We start from the raw sequence: 26,930 nt of genomic DNA, 5'->3' as shown, positions 1-26,930 counted from the left end.
TTATGCAGTTAAAAACATGATTCTGAGAGGGGTCCATAGGCTTCACCAGATTGCCAAAGGGTCCGTGACATTAACACAAAGGTTAAAAACCCCTGAACTAGGAAATGTATTTGTATTACAGCATGTGGGCCGAAGAGCAGCACCCAGCTCTCCACATGTTAGCCAAATCTCTTGTGCTGTGGCTAGCCCAGCAGTTACGCACTTCTTTCATATTATCCTTTATACCCATCCTGTTATCCCCAGCTTGGTTGAGACATTCCAAGGCCTCTGGCTTGCATCTGCCATGCACCCCTCACCTGTAAGGTTTAATTCTCTGGAGTCTGTGATGCTCCATACTTCAAAGGCATATAACAACAACCACAAAAACAAAAATAAACCTTGAAAGAACATCACTTGCTTCTTGGAGAAGCTTGGGGCCATTCAAAACACAGCCCAGTTTCACAGAGGCAAGTCAGACTTTTTATGTCCGTTTCTAGTTCCCCAGCCTTTGATTCACTCTGAAGTGCTTTTAATACATTCAGTCTCCCATCTCCATGACTTTGCACTAGGTATCACCCATGCCTGCAGTGCCCTGACACCATTTCCCACCTCTTGGGCTCCTGGGCTTCCTTTGTATCTCACATTCTCCTGGAGGCTTTTCCCACTTAGCACAGTGCCTGGTATATAGTAGGCACTTAATAAATGCTCATTCCCTTCCCCTACTTCCCTACCCCCATATACATGCTCATGCCTTCCCTCCCATATTGCCATCCAATCTATTCTGCAAGTATCTTGTATGACCCTCGTTGTCTCCCTCACTAGAATGTGAGCTCCTTGAGGGCAGGGACCATGCTTTTGATTTTCTTGTATGCCCAGGGCTTAGCCCAGTGCCTGGCACATAATAGGCACTTAATAAATATGTATGAACTCACTGAGATGGGGAGGAATTCTCTAATGGAACCTCATCCATGAATATTGATCATCTCATCCAAACTTTACAAAAATAAATGGGTTTTTTAGGCAATTGGGGTTAAGTGACTTGCCTAGGGTCACACAGCTAGTAAGTGTCAAGTGTTTGGTCTGAGGCCGGATTTGAACTCAGGTCCTTCTGACTTCAGGGCTGGTGCTCTATCCACTGTGCCACCCAGCTGCCCCAGAAATGTATTTTCTTATTCTTTCCTCAAGCCTCCAGGACTCCTTCCTTCTCTAGCTCAGGAAATCCAAAATTTGAACCCATCTGACTGTCAGCCCCCTGAGAGCAGGGACTATCTTTTCCCTCTAGTCATATCTCCAGTGCTTAGCATGGTGCCTTGCATATCATTGGTGCTTAATAAATGCTAGTCAAATGACTGACTCACCCACCCTTCTATCCACCATGTCACCAGGAAAGCATCTCTCACTTATGGAGAAGCAGTAGGGGACAGTGAGGAGAACTAGCTCTGAAGTCAAAAGACCTGGGTTCAAATCCTACCTCTGATTTTAACCTTGAGCAAGTCTCTTCACTTCCCTAGGCCTCAGCTTCCTTGTCTGTCAAATGAGGGGCTTGGACCAGATAATCTCAGAGGTCCTTTCCCATTCTAAACTGTGGTCCTCCGGTCTTCTGAGTTGTAAATACTGAGAGAGAAAGTATCCATGTCTGCCATGGTGCCATTGCCAGGGTTTTGCTAAAAGACTGAGGGGATGGGGCAGCTGGGTGGCACAATGGATAGAGCACCAGCCGTGGATTCAGGAGGACCTGAGTTCAAATCCAGCCTCAGATGCATAACACTAGCTGTATGACCCTGAGCAAGTCACTTAACCCCATTGACTAGCCAAAAAAAAAGACTGAGGGGGTAATCATAACACACACCTAGAGCCCTTTGAAGAGGGCCAAGAAATGTGTGTGCATTGTAATAGCTCACACTAATTGTCTGCCAAGAGCTTGATACACAATGTCTCATTTCATCCTGGCTCACAGCAATCCTGTAGAGATGAGGAAACTGAGGCAAAAAAAGTTCACGACTTGCCAGTCACTGTCAGGGTCTGGTTTTTCAACCAGGTCTTCCTGGCCCTGGCCTCAGAACTCCCATAAACATGCCAAACTGCCCAACTCCAAATGCTCCTGGTTCTTTCTTTTCTGTACGGGTGGCTCTTGTGCCATTTCTAGGCCAAATAGTTTTGCATTTCTAGCCCAGATGGATCCCCTGGCAACCAGCCAATCCAATCCCGTTGTGTGTGATATAGGCTAATTAAGGGTGAAATCATGGAATCTGTCCAAGAACATAGGAGGACCATAGATTTAGGGCTGGAAGATTCTCCAGAGGTCAAAGTCAGTAAGCATTTATTAAGCACCTACCCTGTGCTAGGTACTTTACTGAGCATGAAAAAGAAAGGCAAAAACAGTTCCTGCCTTCAGGGAGTTCTCATTCTAATGGAAAAGACAACATGCATAACTGTGCACCTGTAAAATAGTCTTGGAGGGAAGGGACTGGGGGAAAGGCCTCCTATAGAAGACAGGCTTTAGTCTGAGTCTTGACAGAAGCCAGGGAAACTAGGAGTCTGAGGTCAGTAAATCAGTCAGTCAGGAGTCAGGAAATGAAGTATCAGGTCTGAGGGAGCTCAAGTGGGTCCATATACTTAGATCTCAAGCTGGAAAGGTAGGGTGAGGCCAGGATGTAAAGGGCTTTCCATGCCCAACAGAGGGTTTTCGATATTTAATCCTGGAGATAATAGGGAGCCATTGGGGTTTAATTGAGTACAAGGGTAACTTGGTCAGAGCTACACTCTAGAAAAATCACCTTGACAGCTGAGTAGAAGATGGACTGAGGCAGGAAGACCAATTAGAAGACTATTACTGTAACCCAGGTGATGTGATAGGTATGCAGTAGTACAAGCCCGACGAGGGGAGAGGAGATGCCATCCGTTAGAGGTGTTACAGAGGCAGAAGTGACACGATTTGGCAACAGATTGAATATAAATGGTGAGCGCTTTTGAGGAGTCAAGGATGATCCCTAGGGTGTCATCAGCCTGGGTGACTGGGAGAATAATGGTGCCCTTGGTAGTAAAAAGAACATTCAGAAGAAGAGAGAGTTAGATGGACAATATAACAAGTTCTGAACTATATGTACCTTTCCTCCAAATCTGGCCTCAGGCACTTACTGGCTGTGTGACCCTGGGCAAGTCACTTTACCCTGTTTGCCTTAGTTTCTTCATCTGTAAAATGAGGTGGAGAAGGAAATGGCAAACCACTGCAGTGTCTTTACAAAGAAAACCCTAGATGGATCATGAAGAGTTAGACACAACTGTAATGACTGAACAACATTTTGTGCATGCTTGAATGTGTATGTAGAGAGAGCTAGGTAGCACAGTGGATAGAGTGCTGGACCTGGGGTCAACAAGATCTGAAACCTATGGGACATCCCAATTCTAGAGGTCCAGACAGCATTTGGTGACCCAGGACTGGAGCTCAGGAGAGATTGGGGCTGGATATATAGATCTTGTGTAGAGAGGATAATTGAAACCTTGGGGGGCTAATGAGATCACCCAGTGAGATAAAATACAGAGGAAAAAGAAAAGCAGGCCCAGGACAGAACCAGCAGAGGTGGGAGGCAGAATCCACCTTTAGTGAACATGATCAGAATAAAGATCTGCAGAAGAGACTGAAAAGGAGTGGTCCTTCAGGCAGGAAAAGAGCCAGGAGTAGACAGTGTTCACAAAAAACAAGAGAGGAGAGTATTGAGGAGTAGAGGGTGAAGGACAGTATCAAAGTCTACAGAGAAATCAAGAAGGATGCCAATTGAGAAAAGGCCATTAGATTTGGCAAAGTTTATTAAATGGGAGGAGGTGGAGGGATGAAGGTGGATGTGCTCAGACTTTAGGAAGATCATTTTGATAGCAGAGTGGAGGATGGATTGCGGTGGGTGGAGAGAGACTTAGAGCAGGGTGACCAACCAGGGAAGTCAACCTTGGAATGGGCCATTCAGGAGGTAATGAGAGCTTGTGCCAGGGTGGCTGCAGTGTAAGAGGAGACAAAGGAATGTATACAAGAGATCTTGCAAGGGTTGGATATGAGAGGTGACAAGGAGGAGTCAAGAGTGACACCTAGGTTGTGAACCTGGTGCGTGGGAGGATGGTGGTACCCGTAAGAGAAGTAGGGAATTTAGGAAGATGAGAGGGTCTGGGGGGAAAGATGATGATGATGATGATGATGATGATGATGATGATGATGATGATGATATAATAAATATAATATGAAAAATAATGTATATTATAATGTATATCATAATTATATATAATACAGTAGCTAACATTTATATAGTACTTACTATGTGTCAAGGCTTTACAATTATTATCTCATTTGATCTTTTACGTCAACCTTTTGAGGCAAATGCTATTATTATCCTCACTTTACATTTGAGAAACTGAGGCAAGCTAGGTGGCACAGTGGATAGAGTGCTGGACCTGGAGTCAGGAAGACTTGAGTTCAAATCCAGTTTCAGACACTTACTAGCTATGTGACCCTGGGCAAGTCACTTCAGTCTATTTGCCTCAGTTTCTTCATCTGTAAAATGAGCTGGAGAAGGAAATGGTGAGCCATTCTAGTATCTTTGCCAAGAAAACCCCAAATGGGGTCACAAAGAGTCAGACAGGACTGAAATGACTGAACAACAATAACAACAACAATAAACTGAGACGAACATGGGTTAAGTGACTTGCTCAGGGTCACACAGCTAGTAAGTGTCTGAGGCTGGATTTGAACTCACATCTTCCTGAATCTTGGTACAGCATACTGTGCACTATGCCTGAGTACAGTTTTGGAAACGTTGAGTTTGAGATGTCTATAGGAAGTACAGTTAAAGATGTTTGGTAAGGAATTGGAGATGCAAGACCGGAGGTCAAGAGACAGGTTAGGTGGGAGACAGCTAGGTGGCTCAGCAGATACAGCACTGGCCTTGGAGTCAGGAGGATCTGAGTTCAAATCCAGCCTCAGATATTTCACACTTACTAGCTGTGTGACCCTGGGCAAGTCACTTAACCCGATCACCTAGCCAAAACAAAACAAAACCTAGTAAGAGAGAGGTTAGGGCCAGATAAATAGATTTGAGAATCATTGCTTACAGATGATAAATGAATCTATGGGCATTGATGAGCTCACCGATTGAAGTAGTATAGAGGGACAAGAAGAGGACCCAGGGCAGAACTTTGGGGGACACCCGTGATTAATGGGCATGACTGGGATGGAGGTCTAGCACAGGAAAGGGCATGTGCTGGCTGCTGGGGGATAAAGTCCTGTTCTCAAGGAATATTCCATTTGTTGATGGTTTGTTATTTTGTGAATTTATAAACCGAAAGACCACCTGTCTAACTCTGATTTCTCTCTCTCTCTCTCTCTCTCTCTCTCTCTCTCTCTCTCTCTCTCTCTCTCTCTCTCTCTCTCTCTCTCTCTCTCTCTCTCTCTCTCTCTCTCTTTCCCTTTCCCCCTCCCTCCCTCCCTCCCCTTCTCTCTCTATCTCATCCTCCAGAATTTTTCCAGAATTGACAAAGAATATAAGTCTTGACAACTGAGACTGGCTCCATGTATCCAGAATCTACCACAGGCTCGCCAGCACGGCTCTCCCTACGACAGACGGGCTCCCCAGGCATGATTTACAGGTGACTTTTTCCCTCTCATTCTGGTGATTCTTGGATAGCTCCCTCCCTTACCTCATGAAGCTTAAAGAGGTCCCACCTTCCCTTAGATACAGACTCCTCTTTCCCTTACCCCTCCAACTTCCAGTTCAAACTAGGCACTTTTAGTTGTGATGGTGATGAAGAACGTGCACACCTATGCTCTGTTATTTTCAAAGGGGAGATTGGGGGAAGGGGAGAAACAAACAAAAATGTTGTAGGGGAGATCAGACGGTGCCTTCCCCATTTTTCCCCTTTCAAATGATCTCCTTGGGACCACAGACTTTTCCTGTGGTCAGAGAAATGGTCCATTCTACTTTTCTTTTTTTCTACCATTAACACATAATGGCCCCATGGGCCTTCATCTTTCTTGCTGCCCTTAGGAAATGCGGAGAGATAATCCATGTAAAATGTGGAGCTTAGAAGCTTGTCCCAATTTCCTTGACTCCCTTATTATGGGGCCACTCTCAGATTTAGAATTTGATTTTCTCTCTCTTTAAAAAAAATGTTGAAACTAAAACAGAAAATGTTTTAAATGTTTTTCTCAAGTACCTCTGCCCAACTCCTACTCTGAGGCTTCACTGTGGCATGGAAGTGGGCCCTGGGTTCCCAAAGGCCAGCATACTATAAACTCAGTCTCGTTCTACCATGCTGGAAGCCTTCAAGAACAGGCTCAGCAGACTGTCTTCTGTCTGAGCACTGGCCCAGCTAAGGGTTGAGAGGCTCAGCCACCACCAAGGTGGTCACTAAATAATGAATTCATTCTTTGGCCATGACAATCCAGGAAACAAAGGAAACACAAAAAGGCCCCTGGTGCCTTTAACCATAATGGTGACATAGGGGCAGCAAGTGAGGCAGAAGTTACTAAGAACCACTGTTTTTAGACCACTATTAATTTAATAGCTGCTTCCCTAAATGTGAAGTCTTCACCCACTGGCCAATAAGCTGATATTCTACTGGAAGAATTGAACCAATATCCCCTGAGTGCTTCTCTGATACCCATGGGATGTTAAGAGACCTAGAAAGAAAGTTTTCAGCGTGGCAGGTAGATCCTCTGTAGAGGAATTATAGGCTGTCATGGGCAAGAATCACCAGGGGTCAGAAACTATGAGTGGGTGGCAGGCTCTAGCAGGAGAGAGAAAGCCCATATGGATGAGAGCAAAAGCCCATCAAAATAGCAAAAGACCCTAAAATCAGCGTCCTTGTCCAATCCTTGAGTTGTCCAAACCTGATAGAAGCTTCTGAGCATTTTCATGCCAAAGGAAATCTCCTCCCCATTTAACCTGGAAAACCTCATTTTTTTCCCTCAAAGCACCAAAGAGAAATACAAATTCGTATTTTGTTCTGTTCTGTTCTGTTCTGTTTTGTTTTCCACTGTGCAGACTTAAGCATTAATGGGGGGGCTTTTCCCTTCCCTTCTCCCAAGTGTAGCATTCAGTCTGTTCAAAATTGCATTTTGTATTAAAAAGACGAGTACACCAGGGATAAATTCCATATTCCCTGGCAAAAGTGTGTGCCTTTTAGTAATACCAGGCAGGCAAACACTACTGACAGATGCAGAACCCCATAGCAAGCCTCTAATTCCATCTGACACTGGGTGGAGCTCTTGTAGAAATTATCACGACCAACTGAGTTGTCTTCCCAAAGAGAAACACGGTGGACATTGGAAGAGACTCTCCAGTCAGTGGCAGAGAGAGGAGAGCCCTGCGTGATGATGGTGATATTGGGGATAGTTTCTGTGCTTGACACACCTTGGTTGTTAATGTCCATTGTGGACTGTCTCTCTCTCTCTCTCTCTCTCTCTTCCTTTCTTTTGCTATCGGAAGTACTCGATACGGGAGTCCCAAAAGACAGCTCCAGTTTTACAGGTAACAGAGACCTTTATTTTCTCCTAAGCTAGTAAGTAGTGGCAGGTCAGGGAGAGGGGTGGGAGGGACCGACACTGGGTAGATGGCATGACCATCATGAGATACGGTGGGCCTGCAAGTTTCTGGTAGGGCCCTGAACAGTTTCCATTGGAATGTGGATTTTTTGGTATGATCTCATGGCTAGTTTATTTCTGAAAGCCTTCTGCCCATGCGGATAGTCCCCGTTAATGAGTAAATGTCCTAGTTGGATTTTCAGAGACCAAGTAGCTACTGCACAGTAAGTCTTGGGCCATCCTCTGAGCCCTCAGAGTTTGGGGGCTGATGTGAGTCTAAGGATCCCACGATTATAATCATAGATCTAGAGATGGAAGGAGTTGTAGAGGTCACTGAGTCTAATCACCCATTTTGCTGAAAATTTTTGAATTTACATTTTGTAGGAAACTGAGGCTGACATAGGTTGTGACTTGCCCAGGGTCACATAGCTAGATTAAATGAAATAATATATGTGGAGTGCTTCACAAACCTTAAAGCTCTATAACAACACTAGCTAGTAATAGAGGCAGGCCCTCCCGACTCCAAGGACTTTTTGAAATTCCCTCTCCATACAAGTATCCTCCCCGAGGTTTAACACTGGTGAGTTTCCTGGCATCCTTTCATTTTTCATAAAGAAAAAGCCCACAACCTGTGTCACAAATATAAGTATGCCAGGAACCAGACCAGGGAAAAAAATTAACTGTCGGTGTTATATAACATTGCCTTGAGCCAGGGAAATGTCACAATGTGGATGGAGAGCCAGCCTTGAGAGCAGGACGACTGACCTAAGCACAAGGAACATCCCGGCTACAACCTTAGACAATATACTTAAACTCCCAGTGCCCCAAGCGACTCTCTGAGACTGTAAGTTACTGCTCAGCTGCAGCGCTCCAGGTGTGGAGGAAAGTCATCCCATCTGCCTCCCCACACTAACCGTGGGACATACTGAACTGGTCCTGGGAGGGGGGAAGCTCCAGTGTTTGGGACAAGCTGGCCAGAATGCACAGTGAACCTACAGAGTCATAGGCTTAGAGGAAAGTAGAAGCTGCTGATAATTAACACAGCACATCAGGGAGGGAGGAGTCCAGAGACCCACGACCCAGTCCTAACTCTGCCACTGCTGCTAACTGGTACTTGACCTTTGACTGGTAGTGTGGTGTCATGGACAGAACATTGGACCTGGAGCCAGGGGACCTGGGTTCAGATCCCACCTGTGTGACTTTGGCCAAATCACTTAACTCTTAACTTCCCAGAGTCTGGTGTCTTATCTGTAAAAGGAGGGAATTGAACATTTATTTAACACTTACTGTGTGCAAAGCACAAAGGATACAAGTACAAGCAAGTATGACCCTGTTTGCCTCAGTTTCCTCATCTGTAAAATGAGCTGGAGAAAGAAATGGCAAGTATGACAGGTCTTGCCCTCAAAAAGCTTGCACTGTAATGGGAGAAGATAACATACAAAGGAGAAAGGTGGGGAGTAAAGGTACACCTGGCATGGAAATGGTCTGAATGCGAGTGGAGGCATGAGTTGGGTTCAGATTAGGCCAAAGTTGGCCACTCAGAACCCAGGGCATTCTGTGAACAGAATCCAAGGTTCAGGTAGAGAGAAAGCAGAGATAAAGGCCCTAGGGAGAGAATGCATGATGTGGAGAGAGCCAAGAAGAATGCCACTGAGGAGGCTCCTTCCAGCTCTCCACCACTGAGCCCACGAATCATTTCTCCTCCCCAGGCTACATTTCCTCTGTAGAGCCAGGAAGTTAGATCCAATACCCAGATACAAAAGTCTGTGACTGTGTACCTAGCTGTGTGGCCTTCGGTAAATCTTTGTCTTTTAATCACTTTAAGCCTCAGTTTTCTCATTTGTCAAAATGGGGGTTGAATGATCAGCCCACCTTGTACCCTTTCCTACTTCACGGCAAAGCTCCAATGAGGTGGTGCTGGGGAATGTGCTCTGAAAACCCAAAAACATTTTAAGGAGAGTAGAGATGATCAGAATCACTAATGATACTAAAAGGGACCTCTAGGTGGCGCCATAGTGCACGCAGCGCTGGGCTTAGAATCAGGAAGACTCATTTTCCTGAGTTCAAATGTGGCCTCAGACACTTCCTAGCTGTGTGATCCTGGGTACGTCACTTCACCATGTTAGCCTCAGTTTCCTCATCTGTAAAATGAACTGGAGAAGGATATGGCAAACCACTCCAGTATCTTTGCCAAGAAAACCCCAAATGGGGTCACAAAGAGTCAGACACAACTGAGAAAACACCAAACAACAAAATGATACTAATGGCTTTTGGCTCATTCACCAGCAGGTGGAGCCGCTGAGGAATCTTACTCTTTATTAGCATCAGAAACCTGAAGCAGTAGTACCAGCGTTTCCTGCTGGATTTTCCATTTTTTCTAGAGTTTCTCCCTCTTTGAAGCCCTATCACTGTAGATTTGGCCCACGTCCCCAAGTCCCTGTGGACTAGTGTTTCTGTTTCTAGAATTCAGGTGAAGTCTTTTGTCCGTGACCACCCAATGGTTGGGGACCATTGGGCTAGACAATCAAAAGACCTGGCCCCATATTCAGACATCCTACGAAGGAGATAGTGCCTTACTAAGGGAGATGTCCCTTAGTAATATTTATCAGATACCATGAGAGCAGGAACCAAAACCTTTTTTTTTTTTTGACATTTTAAAAATATTTTCTTAACATTTTTAATGTTTCAAAATAATCGATTTCCTTGTGATCCTGTATATTGGGGGGGGGGCTTTTGCAATTAAAAATATGATCCTAAGAAGGGGTCCTTCTATCCATGACACGAAAAAGATTGAGAACCCCCTGCATTGGAGGCAGTCTGGTATAGGGATCAAGAAGACAGGTTTGACTCCTACTCCAGGCACAGACTAGCTATGTGACCTTAGATAAGTCATTCAATCCTTCCATGCCTCAGTTTCCTCATCTGTAAAGTGTCTATAATAATCATACCAGGGGTGCCTACCTCAGGGTTGTTGTGAAATTCAAGCAAGTCATATATGAGTATGTAAGGGACCTCGTAAACCCTAGAGCATTATAATATGTGCAGGCTGCCTCCAAAACCTCACTGCAGCTTTAAGCCTTGATAGCTTGAATAAGTTATTATATAATAGCTTAAAATAAGCATTAATAGTATAAACCTGCCCTGAGACTTTTGGGATAGCCTGGATGGGAGAGGGGAAGGAGAGAGGAAATGTGTCTGGCCTTGTGAGTTCATCTGTGCAAGGGAGCTTCCAGTGTGGGACCTCCTTCTGCTAATGCTAATAAGCAACTTGTCTGTAACTTACAATCTCATAGACTTACCTCAGGGTACTAAGAGGTTAAGGGACTTGCCTGGGGTCACACAGCTAGCATGTACCTGAAGCCAGGTCTTCCTGACTCCCAAGGAGGACTCTGTATCCACTGTGCTATTTTGCTTCTCTCTGAAGTGCTATAGAAGTACCTGTAATTAATATAGTAACCATTGGGGGTGGGGGATGCTGCTGACCTCCTTGCCTGCCAAGAACCCTCTTCAGGCTTTATTCAGCACCTGTTCTCCAGGGCTGGTCCCTGTGGTCAAGTGGAACTGACCGGCCTGAGGAGGATATAGGCTTGTCGTCTGTGTTAACGGCATGACGAGGAGGATGGCATATGATCTGTACTCATCACTGCTTACCCACACCAAAATACACCCTTTGGATGCTGAGAGCAATCCATCCCCTATCCCCCTGAAACAGGCAGAGCTGTGTTCTCATCTAGGACTTTTCTTTGCCTTATTCTGGGCAAGCTATGCCAGGGTGCACTATGAAATTGCACATTCACAGGCTTTTAGTAAAGCAGAGGCTGCTGAATAATTTAGCCTTTGTTTACTGAGATGAAAATGCCCTAATAGGACTAATGGATTTGCTGCTACAAAATTCTTCACTCTTGGGGGACCCATCTCTTTCACCAATTGCTTCTGACGTGTAGCCGCGACACTCCCCTAATGGGAAAGAAAAAACCCATGCGCAAGATCTTTTCTAGCCTCTGGTGAGCCTCTAATAAACTAGACCTTGTCTTTTTTTAATGAGCAGGAGTCCAAGAAAGCAGGTGGGCCCTCTTCTGTAGACTGTAGGAATGGAAGTTTGGGATTTGGCAGCTCTCTTGGGCGGGCAGGAAGCTTGGTTCTAATCACTCCTGACAAGCTCAGGTAATCCAGGAGAAAACTTGAGGTTTGGAGATCCCTCTCGCTCCTCGAAAAGTAAGAAGCCCAGCTGTCCTTCTGTGTCCTCAAAGGGAAGAAGATCCTGAAAGGTTAGCAATGCCTCCTGACATAGGAGAAGTGGAGTGCAGTGTGCGGGAGTGGAGGGCAGAGGGCAGGAGGGCTGGGGGGGAATATAAGAGGGCTCAACTTTACTGCTTGGGGGTGCTTTTCATCAGCCAGCCTGGCCCGGGGATGAGTCTTGCCAGCTCTTTCCTTCTCCCTATCTCCTTCCTATCTTTTAGAGATGTCAGCATTTCACCTTTACCTTGCTCTGGTCTTGACTAATGTGCTTCTTTTTTGCTGGGGAATGTCATTGAGGGTTTAGAGCTGCCCAAGAAATCAGTCTAGGAAAGCCACCCTCCCTGCTAGGAAAAAGCAGCTGCCTACATCTGAGATGAGAAGCGAGCCGCTGAGCTGGTCCCATTGTTAGATTTTTTTTTCTTTAGCAAAAGTCATTTTGCTTTTTGGCTTAATGGCCATGCTGCATTTCTGAGCTGCTTTCCCTCCCTGAAAGATAACTATTCCTTTTGCTGCTTCTCCTGCTTTTCAGAACTTCTGCAGGCTTTTTAAGTGACCGTCCTTGTACCATGATAGTTAGGGTAGTTCAACATAACAGTACTTCTTCACTTCCTCACTGTATGCTTCTGATGGTAACTTTTTGCAAAAGGGTTGAAAATGTAGAATTCCCGGTGTGAGATTTGTCCCAGCAGCTGTTACCTTCATTAATGTGGTGGTGTGCATGCCTTTTAGTTCCAGCCACGTGAGGCATAGCTTCAGGAAGACGAATTCCAGGCCCCCCTGCTTCCCATTCTACAGATTCACAAGAAGCAAACATTACTAGAACAGGAGGAAAATTGTAAAGTCAAAAGAGCAAGAAAGAGATTTTGAGACTGTTTGCTGGTTTCTCTGGACCACAGAAAGGGGTTAATTGGTTTTGTCATCTGGTTTTGACTTTTGGCTTGCCTGCATCAGAGATGTAAGGACATCAGGCACAGGCTTTGTTGTGTTATTTTCTTGGTTTGGAAAATGGAGGTAGCCTAGAGTTGAGTCATTGGGGTAATATCTATAAAGATATTGGGGCTCCATGGAGAAAAGGTGACCTCTTGGTAGGGGCAATGACAATGAACTTATACTGAAAGTATATTGTGAAGCTGGTATTTATGTTACACTTTGGTCACCCACATGCTTCCACCTCTGAGCCTGTGAACAGGACTCACCTTCAGAGTTTCCATGACTGCAGGTCCCATTTTGCCAACAAAATAAATTGTTAATCTGGCAATGGGTTTCTAGCACTCTTATTCTGCCATCTAGACCATCAGCCCCTTTTAAGTTTCTTCTTTCCTGTCGGACTAAATCTACCCATTCATTTATTTGTTCAACATTTATTGAGCACTTACCCTGTGCATGCATTTCCTAGGTACCCCAGAAGAGAGCCTCAGAATATTTCCAAGTCTCCACTCTCACCTTCCCTTTCAAACCACAGTTCCATCTTTTCTCTCAGTGTAAGTCTTTCAGACGTGATTCCTCCAAGCCCAAGTGATTCTTTTTCTAATTCTTCACATCTCCTCTTCCCTATGGCCTGCTTTCCACAAGAACTACAGAAATTCCATTGATCCTAGGATTAAAAACAGAAAACATCATTCTGGTCCACGCTGTCCATATGGTGAGCAAATAAAGAACAGAGACCTAAAGAATTCAGTTCAATTCAACTGGCATTAAGTACCTGACATAGGTATGGGCTCTGGGTATACAAAGACCAAACAAATATATGAATACACACAGTACAGGATAATTTGAAGAGGGAGAAAACACTTAAAACCGAGCCAATCATGAAGGGCTTCCTGTAGGAAGTGGCCTCCAAACTAAGCCTCAGGAAGTGGAGGATTCTAAAAGATAGAAGCACATTCCAATCTTGGGTTAAGACTCTGCAGAGGCACTGGGAGTAGGGGGAGGGGCAATAGAAGGACGTGGGGAACTAGCAAGCTGGCAAGTTTAGCAGGAATGCAGCGGGTGAAAGGGAATAAAATGAAATCAGTCTGGAAAGAGAGGCTGAAGCTAGATTGCTCTGGGCTGTATATGCCAAGCCGAGGAGTTACTTGTCTGCGGAATTGAATTTTACATTAAACTGGGCCTTAAGTATTAGTCCTTTGCTCTCTCCTAAATCTGAAATCCTCTGAGTTCTAACCCCTCACCTCTTCTCATCATCCCCCCTTCTCTTGCACCTAATCCTTGCTCACAAGTCATTCTCACTCAAACGTATGTGCACTTCCTGAGAGGTGGGGAAGGATTTTTTTAAAAAGTATTCCTGGAGCCTAGTATTTATTTCAAAAAGTAGGGCTGTTCTTTTATGAGCAATGTCTTGAAGGCTAATGGCTATTGATTTCTGTGTGGTTATGTCTGGGTGGAAAAGTGGCGTGTCTTCGACATGCCCTGGTTTTCAGGAAAAATTACCACCCTATGCAGCCTTACTGGTATTCACATGGAGCAGTAACCCATGGGTAAACTGAGGGTTCTTGGTTCCTGTTTTTCCACATTTGGGGCTGAGACATGTGCTGCCCTGCTAGCTAAGAAATGTCTGTTACATTTTCACAGGTTTTCTCAGAAGGAGATTGGAGAGGGAAATGAGAACTCCAGTGCCCCAAACAGCAGAAAGGCACTCTACTGGGCTGCTTGCTTCCTCTCCCATGTAACATTCCACCTCCCACCTATGTGCCTTTACCCCTGTCCCTGATGCCTATAATACTCTCACTTCTCACATCTGCCTCTTGGAATCCCCAGCTCCCATCAAGGCAGCTCCAATGCCATCCTTCAGAAGAGGCCTTGCCTGACCTTGACTCTCACAGGTTGTTAATGCTTCTCCCTTCCCCAAAATATTGACCTCAGCTTGTGGTTTCACTGGCGTGGGGAGGTCTTGGTTAAGGAAACTCTATCAATACAGGTTGGTACCGTTCTCTGAAATTTATTGTCTTAGCCCACTGACAGGGGAAGTGACTTGTCCAGGGTCATACAGCCACTTCTGTTAAAGGCAAAGCTTGAACTCAGGTCTTCCGGACTCTGTGGCCAGCTCTCTATCCATTATAACACCCAACCTTTCTCTTTCCCAGCAAAATTGCTTTTTATTTCTTTTGCCTATATCTGGTATTTGCTTATCTGTGTATATCTTGTAGCGCTGCCATAGATTTTAAGCCCCTTGAGGGCAGGGATTGGTTCTTGTTGGGCTTTCTATCCCCAGCACCTGGCACACAGATGGAGGTTAATAGATGACTGTTGAATCCAGCTGGTGCTGTCCTCTGAAAACAGCAGTCTTGAGTTTCCACCCTAAGTTTGAACTCATCTTTGAAGCCCTGGTGTACCTTTCTGTTGTCTGTAGAGCCATTTCTAGACAAGATTTTCTCACACAGATGCCTTAGTCTTCCTTGGGGACTTTAACCCAAGCCCAGTTCTCCACCATTTCTGCTTAAGGCAAATCATGTTAACTCCTTGATGTTGCTAATTCAGACATCAGCGAAGGGCCTGCTGAGCTCCAATCTGGGATCTTTATTTTCTTTAAAGGTGTGGGCCAATAGCTTTCTGCTCACTGCGCCATCCTACCTCTGGGCTGCAGTAGGGAGGGCCCTATTTCACAAGTGTTTCTTTAGATCACATAATTTAGTTCAATTCAACAAGTATACACTATGTACCAGGTGCTTCTCTAAGTGCTGGGGACACAAACACACAAACACACACACACACACACCCCAAAAAGAAACACAACACCCCACAGTCCCTGCCCTCATGGAGCTTACATTCTTTCAGAGGAAACTTGAAGCACACAATTAATTAATTATGAAATGTATGCAAGGTGATTTCAGGAAGGAGGGAAAGAACACCCAAATTTCAGAGGAACGGGAGAAAGCCCATGGGGTCTGCAGAGCTTTGAGCTGAAATTTGTACAGAGCCCAGGTTTTGGAAGAAATGGTAATGCACTCATGCGAGGTGATGTGGTTTTCCGCAACCTCTTGGGCAAAACACCCAGGAGAGCCAGGCTTGACAGAAATAACTGTGGGAAACCTGGGTTCCAGGTGAGGAAAACTTACCTTAAGAACAAGTAGGGGTGAAGAACTAGGGAGCCATCAATAAAAACAAAGTATAAGCCCCCCAAAAGGCCATTCCCTCATCATCTGTCTCTTCCTAGCTGGTCACTGCCTTTCCCGTCTACCCCTCACCCAATTACTGAAATAATCTTCCTAAGGCCCAGATGACATTTGAAGTCAGGGGATCGAGGTCAGAATCCCAGCTCTTCTGATTACTTCTAAGACACTTTGGGCCTCAGTCTCCTCATCTGTAAAATGGGGCAGTTGGACTAGCTTCTGAGGTCCCTCCCAATTTTAAATCCAATATTTATGTTGAATTGAGTCAAAATACCATCTGCAGCTAGAGCTGCAGATATTTCATCTCCCATGTTGGCACCATCTATGAGAGCTACTGGCTGCCAAATAGCAGTGCCCAGCAGGTACTCCCTGCACTCCCCACCCACCCATGTGCAATATCCTGTCCACCTTCCCCAAGTGGTCCATTGCAGAGAAGAACCATATCCTTTTCCTGTTCCAGTTAGGGCAAACCACCATGCTAGCCAGGGCGTCACCTCCATACCCCCATCCTGCAGCATTCCGCAGCCCAGATTCTGAACCATCCCCCTTGCTCTCCAGGCTGAGGTCTTCAGCACAGTCAGCCAAAGATCTGGAGAAGGCACAGAGAAATGGAAAATTCATTGATTGGCTCTGGGTGCTAAGTGACACTGCAGGCAGGAGCGCTGGCTTCAAAATGTGATTGCAGCAGCCTCCTCTGCCAAGGATTCACTTCCCTGAATGGCCAAACTGGGAAGTCTAAAGGCAAAAGAGGGAGGAAAGAGAGTTGATGGCAGTGGGGGAATGGATTGTCAGCATGATGCAGAGATCCAGGGAGCCAGTGACACACTGTCATCTCTTATCCTCTGTGCCTGTGTCCTGGCTCTGCCCTACATGTGGGATGCCACCTCCCTAATCTCCTCCTTCACATAAACTCCCTAAGCTTCCATATAGGCCATTTCAGGTACTATCTACTACACTAGGCTTTTTCTGATTCTCCCTCTTCCTCGCTTCCATCACAGAGCATAAGCTACTTGAGGGAAGGAACTACTCCTTCCTAGCACAGTACCTGAAACATTGGGGGTGGGGGTTGAATTGAATTAAATTGAAATTTAAAGCCTACTATGATTCCAATTTCCTTGAGGGCAGAGACTTCCATCTTTGTGTCTCCAGCACTTTGGAAAGAACTTTGCATATTTTAGGTGCTTAAAAGTTCATTGAACCAAACTGATTGACTCATAATTTGCAGCCCCTTTTCCCGTGGTTGGGACAAGAGAATTGTGTCACTCCACTTACTCCCATCCAAAATGTGACTCCTTACAGCCTCTTGTATATTGTATCCTGAGTGTCTTCCTACTCTACCTACCTTTAGTTCCAGTTCTGCCTGCAAGGAACTCTGAGCCTTTCCATGCTCTCTGACCCCTTTTCAATGTACTAGAGGATCTTTATGGTGAATAAGCCCCAAACCATAGCCATCAGAAGTGAAATGACTTTATGGGTGCATAGATTCAGAGCTGGAAGGAGCTTTAGAAGCCGTTGAATCCAACCCCTTCCTTTTACAGATGAGGAGACAGTCTTGGAGAGGCTCAGTCGCTTGCCCAGCTTGTATCTGAGGCCCTAGTCTTCCCCTGGGTCCAGAGTTCTAGCCACTGCATTAAAATGCCTCTTAACCACAAGTTGCTATCCAAGCTGAGGGGTCCTGATTTCCAGTCAGTTATTCATGCACTTGCACCAGAGACTGGGCCAAGCAGACAAGTTGCCAGGGTGTGGCCCAGCACTGCAGAGGAAAGGAGGAGTGATCAGGTTTCCAAAGTATCTTTCCAGCTAATTCAGTTTCCAAGTAAGCCTTCTGAATAGGCTTCCCAGGCAGGAGCCCCAGTGTGTCTTGCTGCCTTGGGCTCAGTTGTTCCAGGTTCTTTTCCAGATTCCCAGGGTCCCACCCTTCGGCTGACCCTGATGAAAGTGATCACTCTATGCCCAAAAAGAAGGCATGACCTCAAAGGTCATGAAAAAAGCAGTGAACATCAGCCTGGCCAGGAAAGAAGATGGACATTGTGCTAGAAACTGACAACCCCCCACTTTCTGCACCTCGGCTGGCTTCTCTTCTACGGCTCCTGGTTCTCTAGCTTACTTTGCCACCCTTGAATAATGTCTTCACTGGCCATATGCGGTGCCCTGCCTTCTGAGTCTCTCCTCCCAGCTCCATCCTTTGCACATCTCTCTATCCAAATAATCTGCCCAAGACACAGGACTGGCAGTGACTGCCCCCAAAACTTGCAGTTTTCCCATTACCTTTGAGAGTATATCCAGACTCCTTTGTCTGACAATCAAAGCCCCCCCAGTCAGATTTTCAGCTTTATGTCATTCTCTTCATAGGATCATCGATTTAGAGGTGAAAGGGACCTTAGAGCCCAGAGTCCAACTCCCTCATTTTAGTCATGAGGAAACTAAGACACATTAGGAAAGTGACTCCCCCAAGGTTGCAAAGCTAGTAATTGATCAATAAACAAACATCTGTTAAGCACCTACTGTGTGCCGGGTACTGTGCTAGTGTCTGAGGAAGGATTTGAACCCAAGTCTTGAGCACTCCATCCACTATTCCATGCCTCCCCTATTCCACTCACTGTACTCTGGGTTCCAGCCAAATTAGACCTTTCCAAATGACAGAATTTCAGTTGGGGAGGTCCTTAGAGACCATGCTGTCCAATCCATACCTAAACAATAAGCCTACTTCATTCCGGACAACTGGTCAACCAGCCTTTGCCTACAGACCCATAGGAGAGCCCACTTATTAAAATGCTTCTCCATACTTCAGTCCTAAATTTGCTTCTTTGAAACTTCCACCTATTCTTTCTTCCATTCAGTGTTCTTTGCCCTCCTCCTGCCTTCTCCAGTCATTCATACCCATCATTTCCCATCATCATCAGTCAGATTTGTATGGGACATTATGGTTCATAATGGGCTTTCTCCCCACATAAGCCCTGGGAGAGTATGTTGTCAATATCATTGTTATCCCCATTTTACAGCTGAAAATGAGGCTCAGGGCGATGAAGTGACCTGCCCAAGGTGATACAAATAGTCAGGACTGGGATTTGAGCCCAGGTCTTTCCTGACTCCAAGTCAGGCACTCCTCTTCTTCCTTCAAGGCCTTCCTCCACATTTCTTATAATACTTTGTCCAGTTGCTTCCTCTATCCTTACCCCATTCTACTTCATATCTTACTTAGTTGTATGCATGTCCCATTGATATGCCATGTGAGACTGTAAATTCCCAAAGAGTAGTTACCATGTTTATTTCATTTTCATATCCCTAGGACCCAGCATTGTGCTGTGTCACCACACCACGCTTCATTTGGATCTATGATTTCCCTTTATAACCTATCAGGTGAAAACAGATAACTTTGTGTTAGTTTTTTGTTCAAAAATCTCAAACATTTATTAAACATCTGCCACTCACAAGGCACAGTGCTGGGCTCTAGGGATACGTTAACATGACAAGGACCTGTAATTTTGCCCAGTATAGAAACTCCCTCCCCTAATGCAAATTAACAGCTGTTCTTACACAGTTTGCCTGGGGGCATTGGGAGGTCAATGGACTTAGCCATGGTGACATAGCTAATGTGAGTCAGAGACAAGACTTGAGGCCAGCTCTTTCTGACTTCAAAGCCAGTTTCCATCTGTCATGCCACACTGCCTCAGTAGGTACTTAATGTACAGGTTTGGGTGCTTCAGGTTTTTTTAACAAGTGGATGAATGAAAGAACGATGATAGCAACAACACCAGCACTAAATAAGAATTATTTTCTTGCTGGGCATACCACTGGAAGACTACAGTGAGAGAAAGTATTTTAACACCCACGTGGGAGTCCTGCACCACAAAAAAGTAGTATAGGTTTGTCCTTGGAGTAACTACATTAACACCTCTGATAGCTAGGTATGAATTGAAGTGTGTTCCTTTTAGGGCCCAAACTCATTCACCCAGTTATGAGTTTGTGAGTCCCTGCTTCCTAAACCAGAAGCCAAAAAGGTACTTGTTTTGCCTCCTCGGCTGGCTGGACTCCCCCTCCCAGTCCCTGACTGGCTGATCTCAGCCTGCTTTGTGCCCCTCTTCAAGTTGGGAAAGTCCATCTCTGTCCACACTTGTGTGGCCATGGTATAGCTTTGTCAGTGTCATGCCTCTGAAACCCAGCCCTCAGATTCCTGATAGTGAAAGGCAGAATCTCAGGGTAGCAAGAGAACTCCCAGGCCATCAAACCCAACCTGTACCTACACAACAATCCTTTCTGCAACAGATCTACCGAGTGGTGATCCAGCTTCTATTTAAAGACTTCAGGCCAAGGGAAGCCCATTATCTCCTACTGTCTTCTTTTCCACTACTGGGCAGCTCCGGTTGTTAGAAAGTTTGGGGGTTTTTCTGAAATTAAACCTAAATTTACCTCCTTGCAACTTTTACCCATCACTTTTCAGTTTGCCCTTTGGGGCCAAATAGATTATCTAATCCCTCTCCCATATGGCAGCCCCTCAGGTACCTGAATATAGCCATCCTGGCCTTCTTGAGTCACCTCTTCAACAGTCTTACCTGAACCAACCAATCCTCATCTGGCCAAGACTCAAGGCTCCTCCTCACCCTGGATAGCCTTCTCTAGACATACTACAACTTCCCGACATCCTCCCTAAAAATATTGTACCCAGAATCTAACTCGGTATCCAGATGTGGTTGGACCAGGGCAGAGCCCCACAGGCCTATTTCCCTCCTTATTCCTGGACACTTCTGCCCTTAATATACTATCAACCTCTGTTAGCTTTCTTTGTGGGCATAACACACTGCTGACTGATACCGAGCTTGCAGTCCACTAAGACCTCCAGACTGCTTTCAGACAAACTGCTTTCTAGCCTCATTTCCCCCATCCTGTCCTTGTAAAATTGATTTTTCTTAACCTGTTATTAAGTTATTACCTTTCTTAACCCGAATGTATTAAAACAGTTTTCTCTTCCTCATTTCTACGCAATGTAAGCCGTTGGATACCTCACAGATGTGCTCCTTTTTGCATAACCCTCCTTTCCCAATGGCTCCTAACATTTAGGTTGTATTAATGGTCTTCTGGTGAAACATGACTGCTAGGTGTGTCTAGAACCATGGCTGCTCTCCATGGCACTTCAATGGCCTCTATATACTTCAGTCAACTTCAATTATTCACGTATTCCCTTCCACCCTATAAAATGTAAGCTCTATATGGGCAAGAACTTTTCCTTCCTTCCTTCCTTCCTTCCTTCCTTCCTTCCTTCCTTCCTTTTCTTTTTCTTCCTACCTTCTTTCCTTTCTTTCTGTTAGCATTTAGCATACTGTGCCCCCAATGCCTGACGCACAGTAGGCCCTGGCTGATGGAATAAATAGACATTATTAGAAGCCAGCGTCCTTAACAGGTTATGAAGCACACTGTCCAAGTGTTCTTCAAGGGGCCATCCCTCCATTTGCTTTTAGGTTTTCACATACCTTCAGAAGTAGAAGGCAAGGACTGAAAGTTTGCCTCTGAGCGACGGCCGCGTCCGCTTTAAGTCTCCTTGGGACACAGTGCTTTGCATGCTCCCATTTTTATTTGGAGCACTTTGGAGTTTAGCTTCATTACGCAGTTTCCTGCCTGGAATGCAGCTTTTTGCCTGTGCTTGATTTGCCTATGCAGGAACAGAGTGGGGAGTGATGGCAGGCTAGTTAATGACTCTTTTTCCAGAAGCCCCGCCACCCATCTGGAATCTGATTGTCAGTAGCTATGGCCCTCCAGTAGCTGGGCCCATTTTACTCAGTTGATTAACAGTCACCTCACCTTCAATGGCAGGAGTCTGGTTGAGGATACTATCTTTGCCTCTAGATATCCAAACCCCTGCTCCACCCCACCCCAGATGCATGGTGCTTTGGGGAATTGGGTTTGGGGGGAATCTGCTTTTTCTCATTATCATACATCTAGAACATCATCAGGTCCCCCAATCAGGCGGTACCATGTTGTCCATGACGTACAGCGAGAGCCTGAGGAGCGTTAGCAGTAGGTATCATTCGGACTGGGCCCTGCACCCTGTCCGCCAGACAGATGCGGTGGAACTTCAGCGGCTGCGAGAGGTGCGGGTGGCGGCCCAAGCCAGGAATATGGAGGACTTCCTCCGCATGCACGGGCTTTCCCTCGACAGCTGTACAGCCCGGAGGACAGGCATGAAGTATCGGTAAGGGGCTCACTTTCTTACTCTTAGTGGGACTCAGATAAGGGGAGGCACTAGCAGGAACATGCCTGATCCAGGATGGGACAAAAACAATTAGATGAGAGTCCCTGAAAGCCAGTGGTTGGCATCCATTCCTAAGGGAATTTCTTCCATTTACCAAGAAATGTTTTCATTTGATTCATGTATCATGCATCCCCAGCCTGATCTTTTCTTGAAAGGTGCCGAATTCATTGATAAAAAGTCATCAATTGGGGCTGTGTATGTGCATGCTAGATAAAAGCAGATCTGTACCAATTCCCTCAAGCATAATCTTCTATTTGTAGAAACAGAGGCAAGCAGGAGAGAAGGTGGCCCTTTGGTATTTGCTGGAATACAGATGTTCCCTTCTCTTTGTAGGCAGCTTCTTATTCTTATTGCCTTTTCTGATGTGGTCCCCCTTTTCCCCTGCAAAGGGCTTTCGGGAAAATTGCTTCTGCCCACATATGTAGGCTCTGTTATCTGCTCCTTGAATTCTCATCTCGCTGTGCTCTCTGCAGAAAGCAGATGTGGCTTCTGGGAAGTTTCTCACTGGGGATGGCAGTGGTGTTTTCTTTGTCTCTTGCAACTTAGAAGTGAATCATTGGTTGGAACAGCTTAATTATTAGTATGTGTTGACTAAATATAAATTAATGGAAATGTCTTGGTTAACAATCTCTGAGAGTAAGTGCATGCTGACATCAGAAATACAGCATTAGATCCAGGGCCTTCAGACTTGTTTATGCGTCCTTTAAACCCTTCGTGTCTCCTTTGCTGTTATCTGAAGTGGCATCTGGCAATTAGTCACTGAATTGATTATGTTAGATTGTAAATCTGAGAACAAGGTCATTGTGTATTAAAAGATGCTGGTAAAGCATTCTGTGTTACTTCTGGGTTGTCAAGTTGTAGGTTTAGAGTTTCTTTCTGATAAATCCAAACACCATTTCCTGAGAGCTAGGTTTGAGTCAGAGAGAGCTGTGGTGTGGTTTATGGAATCAGCACCTAGGACAGCTCTAGGACATCACACCTCTGGTTGAAAGGGTGGGGTGATTTGCCTGGAAATGGTTACATCTGGCCATTGTATTTCCCCAGTGAGCCCCTGTTCTAAGGATGGCCAGTGCATCTCTGCACCGAGCTGCCTTCACTCCCTGTGTGTTATGGATAGCAGGTGTCTTTCTGCTTAAGAATAGGCCTAAATTCTCACTTTCTGTCTACCCAGGCTAGCATGAATTTTCCTGATTTTTCTCTCCTGGTGGAGAAGCCAGGTCTTGCCTCTATTCTCAAGCTTTCTCCACTGAGGACTACTAGTTCAGTTTTTCTCCCCATTATTTGAACATATACTGCAGGCTTTTAAAATGTCACTTTGCTTTGACTCCATTAGATGGCACAACTCTTAAACCTTTGAGTTTGCTCAAGAAAGGAAGAAGCGATGGCTGCCTTGCTCCTAGCTCTAGAGAGATGATTTCTTTCAAGGACAAAATCTGTACCTCTTTCCTTGAACGGTCATCCTTGGTTGTATCTTTTGTGTCCTCCTTTCCACCCTTCAGAGATCGTCCACGAAAGTCTGCATTCACACACACACACACACACACACACACACACACACACACACACCCGCCCCCGCCGCAATACCACCACCAATGCTGGCCCAATTAGGAGATGTTCTGTAACAGCACAAGTTTTATTCTTTTTTTAATTCTTCAGGGGGATGTTCCTGGACTCAGCTCCTAAAACACCAAATAATTTGTTCCTAGGACAGTAGCAAACTGTCAGTTCCTAAGAGGAGGGAGGGAAAGAGGAGGAGAGAGGAGGGAAGAGTTCCTGCTTTGACAGCTGATATGCCAAAGGTTGTTAACACCCCTTTGGGACCTCTTTGTATCTGGCCAGTTTCATCTTGTTGCACAGAGGTGGTTTTGTGTAATCTAGAAATGGGCTGGCAGTGAGGGCAGTGGGGGACCTCCATGATTCGTTCCTGTGGTTATTAAAGATTCAAGATAAAAGCAGTCCCATCATTACCAGCCCTCCCCCAGCTGCTTGACGGGGATTCTGGCAAAACTTGGGCCTTAAATATTAATCAAATAAAATAAGATAATGCATCTCGATAAGGACTGCCTAGTAGAGCAGAAAGACAGGAGGCTCCTCTCTGGCTCTGTGACACTTTACCAGCCGCACCTGGCAACCAGAGAAGCCTCTGTTGGACAAAGAGAGGTTTTTCCTCTCCTACCTTTTTTTTCTCTTACTTTCATCAGCACTTGATTTAAAAACCAGGTGGTAGATTGTTGTTGCTGTGCTTTTAATCCAAACAGTCACTTTCAAGCATCCAGAGCAGAAAATAGAAAGCAGAAATCCAGTAATCCCATCCCATCCTAACATCAGTGCTTGGCCAGGATCACAGAAGTTAACAGGCCACATGAACATGGACAATTGCTGCAGCTGTGCTAATGAGCAGGCACAAGGCTTTGCCCAGCACCAGCTATCAGACTGGATGGATTGGAGGAGGATCAGGCACCAGCTGTCTGCCCTCGTGTGTACTGAAGTCCAAACACAGTATTAGGCTTAAGCTACTCACCAAACAATCATAGATTTAGAGCTGCAAGGGACCGTGAAAGTCATTGGTTCCAAACCCCTCATTTTACAGGGGGGGAAACTGAGGCCATCAGAGGTGAGGTGACTTGCCTAGGATCACACAGCCAGTAGGGACTTGTGGTAGGATTTCAACCTAAGTCTCCCTGACTCCAAGTCCAGCTCACGCTTCTTTGTGCCACGCTGTCTCTGATGTTCCCTTCCCAAAACCAAGAGACAGAATTCTAGCCTGTTGTCTGAGCAGATTTGTGAGCCCACAAAGCAAGGGGGCCATCTGGTTCTGTTTCCAAGAACTGAGCTCCTCCACCAATCTGATTCCTTGTCCTTGATCTGCTTTGGAATCCAGGGACCTGGGTTCAAATTCCATCCACACCACTTCCTACTTGTGTGACCCTGGGTCTGTTTCCACCTCCATAAAATCATGAAGATAGACTAGATACCCTCTAAGGTTCCTTCCAGCCCTAACTATGTGGTGATGATCTCTCTAAGCAGGTGAAACACAGTCGACAAAATCATCTAGGTTTTAAGTTTCCTGACTATGCTTGGGTTTGGTATTATCATGAGCAAAGAGGACTGTAAGCCAGGAATCATGCAGCCCCCTTTATACTGAGGGCCTCCACTCAGTTGCTCCCACTTACACACACCCATCACCCATGCCCTTCTGGGGTGTGACTGAGGTAGAAGTACATGTTGCCCCTCTTTTTTCTCAAAAAAGAAAGTCCAGCACCAGACTTTTCTTCTGGAGTCCACTATCTCCAGAACTGAAAGGACCGTAGCCATTGGATGACCATATGAATCACCATCCCAAGCCTCCTGTAAAGGACACAAGAACTCCCTGGTCAGGCTTGTCCTTATAACTAATATAACCCAGAAAGGCTGATCCAGGCCTGCATTTGACACACAGTTATTACAACCATATAGAATATTGCTCCAAACAACAATAAGAAGAAACTTTAAATCAAAACAATACTAAGGCTTCATCTCACACCCACCGAGCTGGCAAAAATAGCAAAAGATAGGAACAGTCTGTGTTGGAAGGTCTGTGGAAAGATAGGTGTACTAATGCACAGTTGGAGGAGCATGGTCTAACTCTTCTGGACACCAATTTACAATTGGAAGAAAATGACTAAAATGTCCGTACCTTTGACTGGGAGATCTCAATGTAAGGTGTATACCAAGGAGTGTATAAGAGGCCTCACATCCACCAAAATACATATATCAAAAATTTTTAGTTGCAACAGAGACTTGGAAACAAAGTAGAGTATACGGGGAATGTTGAAATAAGCCATGGTACATGAATGTAACAGAACATTTCTACATTATAAGAAGTAATGGATATTATGAATACACAGAAGCATGGGGAGATTTCTGTGAATGGATGATAAGTGAAGTAAGCGGAACCAGGAGAACAACATGTCCACTGACTACAATGATGTAAACTCAAAGAACAACGGCAGCGTTAAATACTACAAAGTTATAACGCTCAAGGCTGACCCCAAAGAAAACCTACAGGAAAGCATCTTCGCCTCTTTGTGGACAAGGGGCGGGAGGGAGCCCAGAGAGGGAAGGCAGAAGCTCTAGGTGCAGAAGAGCGCTGGATGTCACGTCAGACCTTAATGTGTTGATTAGTTCAGATGAAGTGTTTTTATCCTTTTTGAGAGAGAAGGGATCCTCAGGCCGACGAGTCCAACTCTTCATTTTACAGAGGTGGAAATTCAGACTTAGGGAGGCTAGGCAACTTGGTCAGGGTCACTCAGGCAGGAAGCTCAGAAGTAGGGTTTGAATCCATTTCCTCTGATTGAAAAGACAGTTTTCTTTCCACCACATCATGTTGCCTCCCTCTCTGTCAGAAGGGATTCTGGAAGAGTAAGAAATAAGGATAGCAAATGTCTCTTTAGCTCTTTAAGGTTTGCAAAGCACTTCACTTAAGTTATCTCATTTGGCCCCACAACAAAACAGCCCTGAAAGAGAAATGCTATTATTCTCATCCCCATTTCATAGATGGGAAAGCTAAGTGACTTGCCCAGGGTCACACAACTAGTGAGTGACTGGGACAGGATTCAAACTCATGTCTTTCTGATTCCCAATACAACACTCCAGCCTCAGTGCCACTTAGCTGCCCGATGTAGGTTATATGAAAGCATGAGATAGCCATAAAAAAGTATTTTGAAAAAGAAACACAAAATAAATATTTATTAAATGCCTGACGTGTCCAGGTCATGCAGGGCACTCAGGGAGCCACAAAGGTTAAAAA

At 45.3% G+C, this 26,930-nt stretch overlaps 1 protein-coding gene across 7 annotated transcripts in view; it reads left to right on the top strand.

Moving 5' to 3' along the window:
* The window catches only part of KCNAB2 (potassium voltage-gated channel subfamily A regulatory beta subunit 2), a 196,394-nt gene that overhangs the window by 86,696 nt on the left and 82,768 nt on the right, over positions 1–26,930 (top strand). For 6 of the 7 annotated variants that reach the window (XM_020975281.2, XM_020975266.2, XM_020975276.2 and 3 more), the window contains 2 exons: positions 5,481–5,610; positions 7,452–7,493. In XM_020975281.2, the coding sequence (XP_020830940.1) occupies positions 5,534–5,610; positions 7,452–7,493 (119 nt within the window). In that variant the 5' untranslated portion in view covers positions 5,481–5,533. The remainder of the gene's footprint in view (positions 1–5,480; positions 5,611–7,451; positions 7,494–26,930) is intronic. The other variant, XM_020975282.2, reaches the window with a different exon arrangement.

Source organism: Phascolarctos cinereus, unplaced genomic scaffold, assembly GCF_003287225.1.
Source record: "Phascolarctos cinereus isolate Bilbo 61053 unplaced genomic scaffold, phaCin_HiC Scaffold_726;HRSCAF=1367, whole genome shotgun sequence".
In the NCBI taxonomy this organism is placed as follows: domain Eukaryota; kingdom Metazoa; phylum Chordata; class Mammalia; order Diprotodontia; family Phascolarctidae; genus Phascolarctos; species Phascolarctos cinereus.
This window is presented reverse-complemented; position numbering and strand designations above follow the sequence as displayed.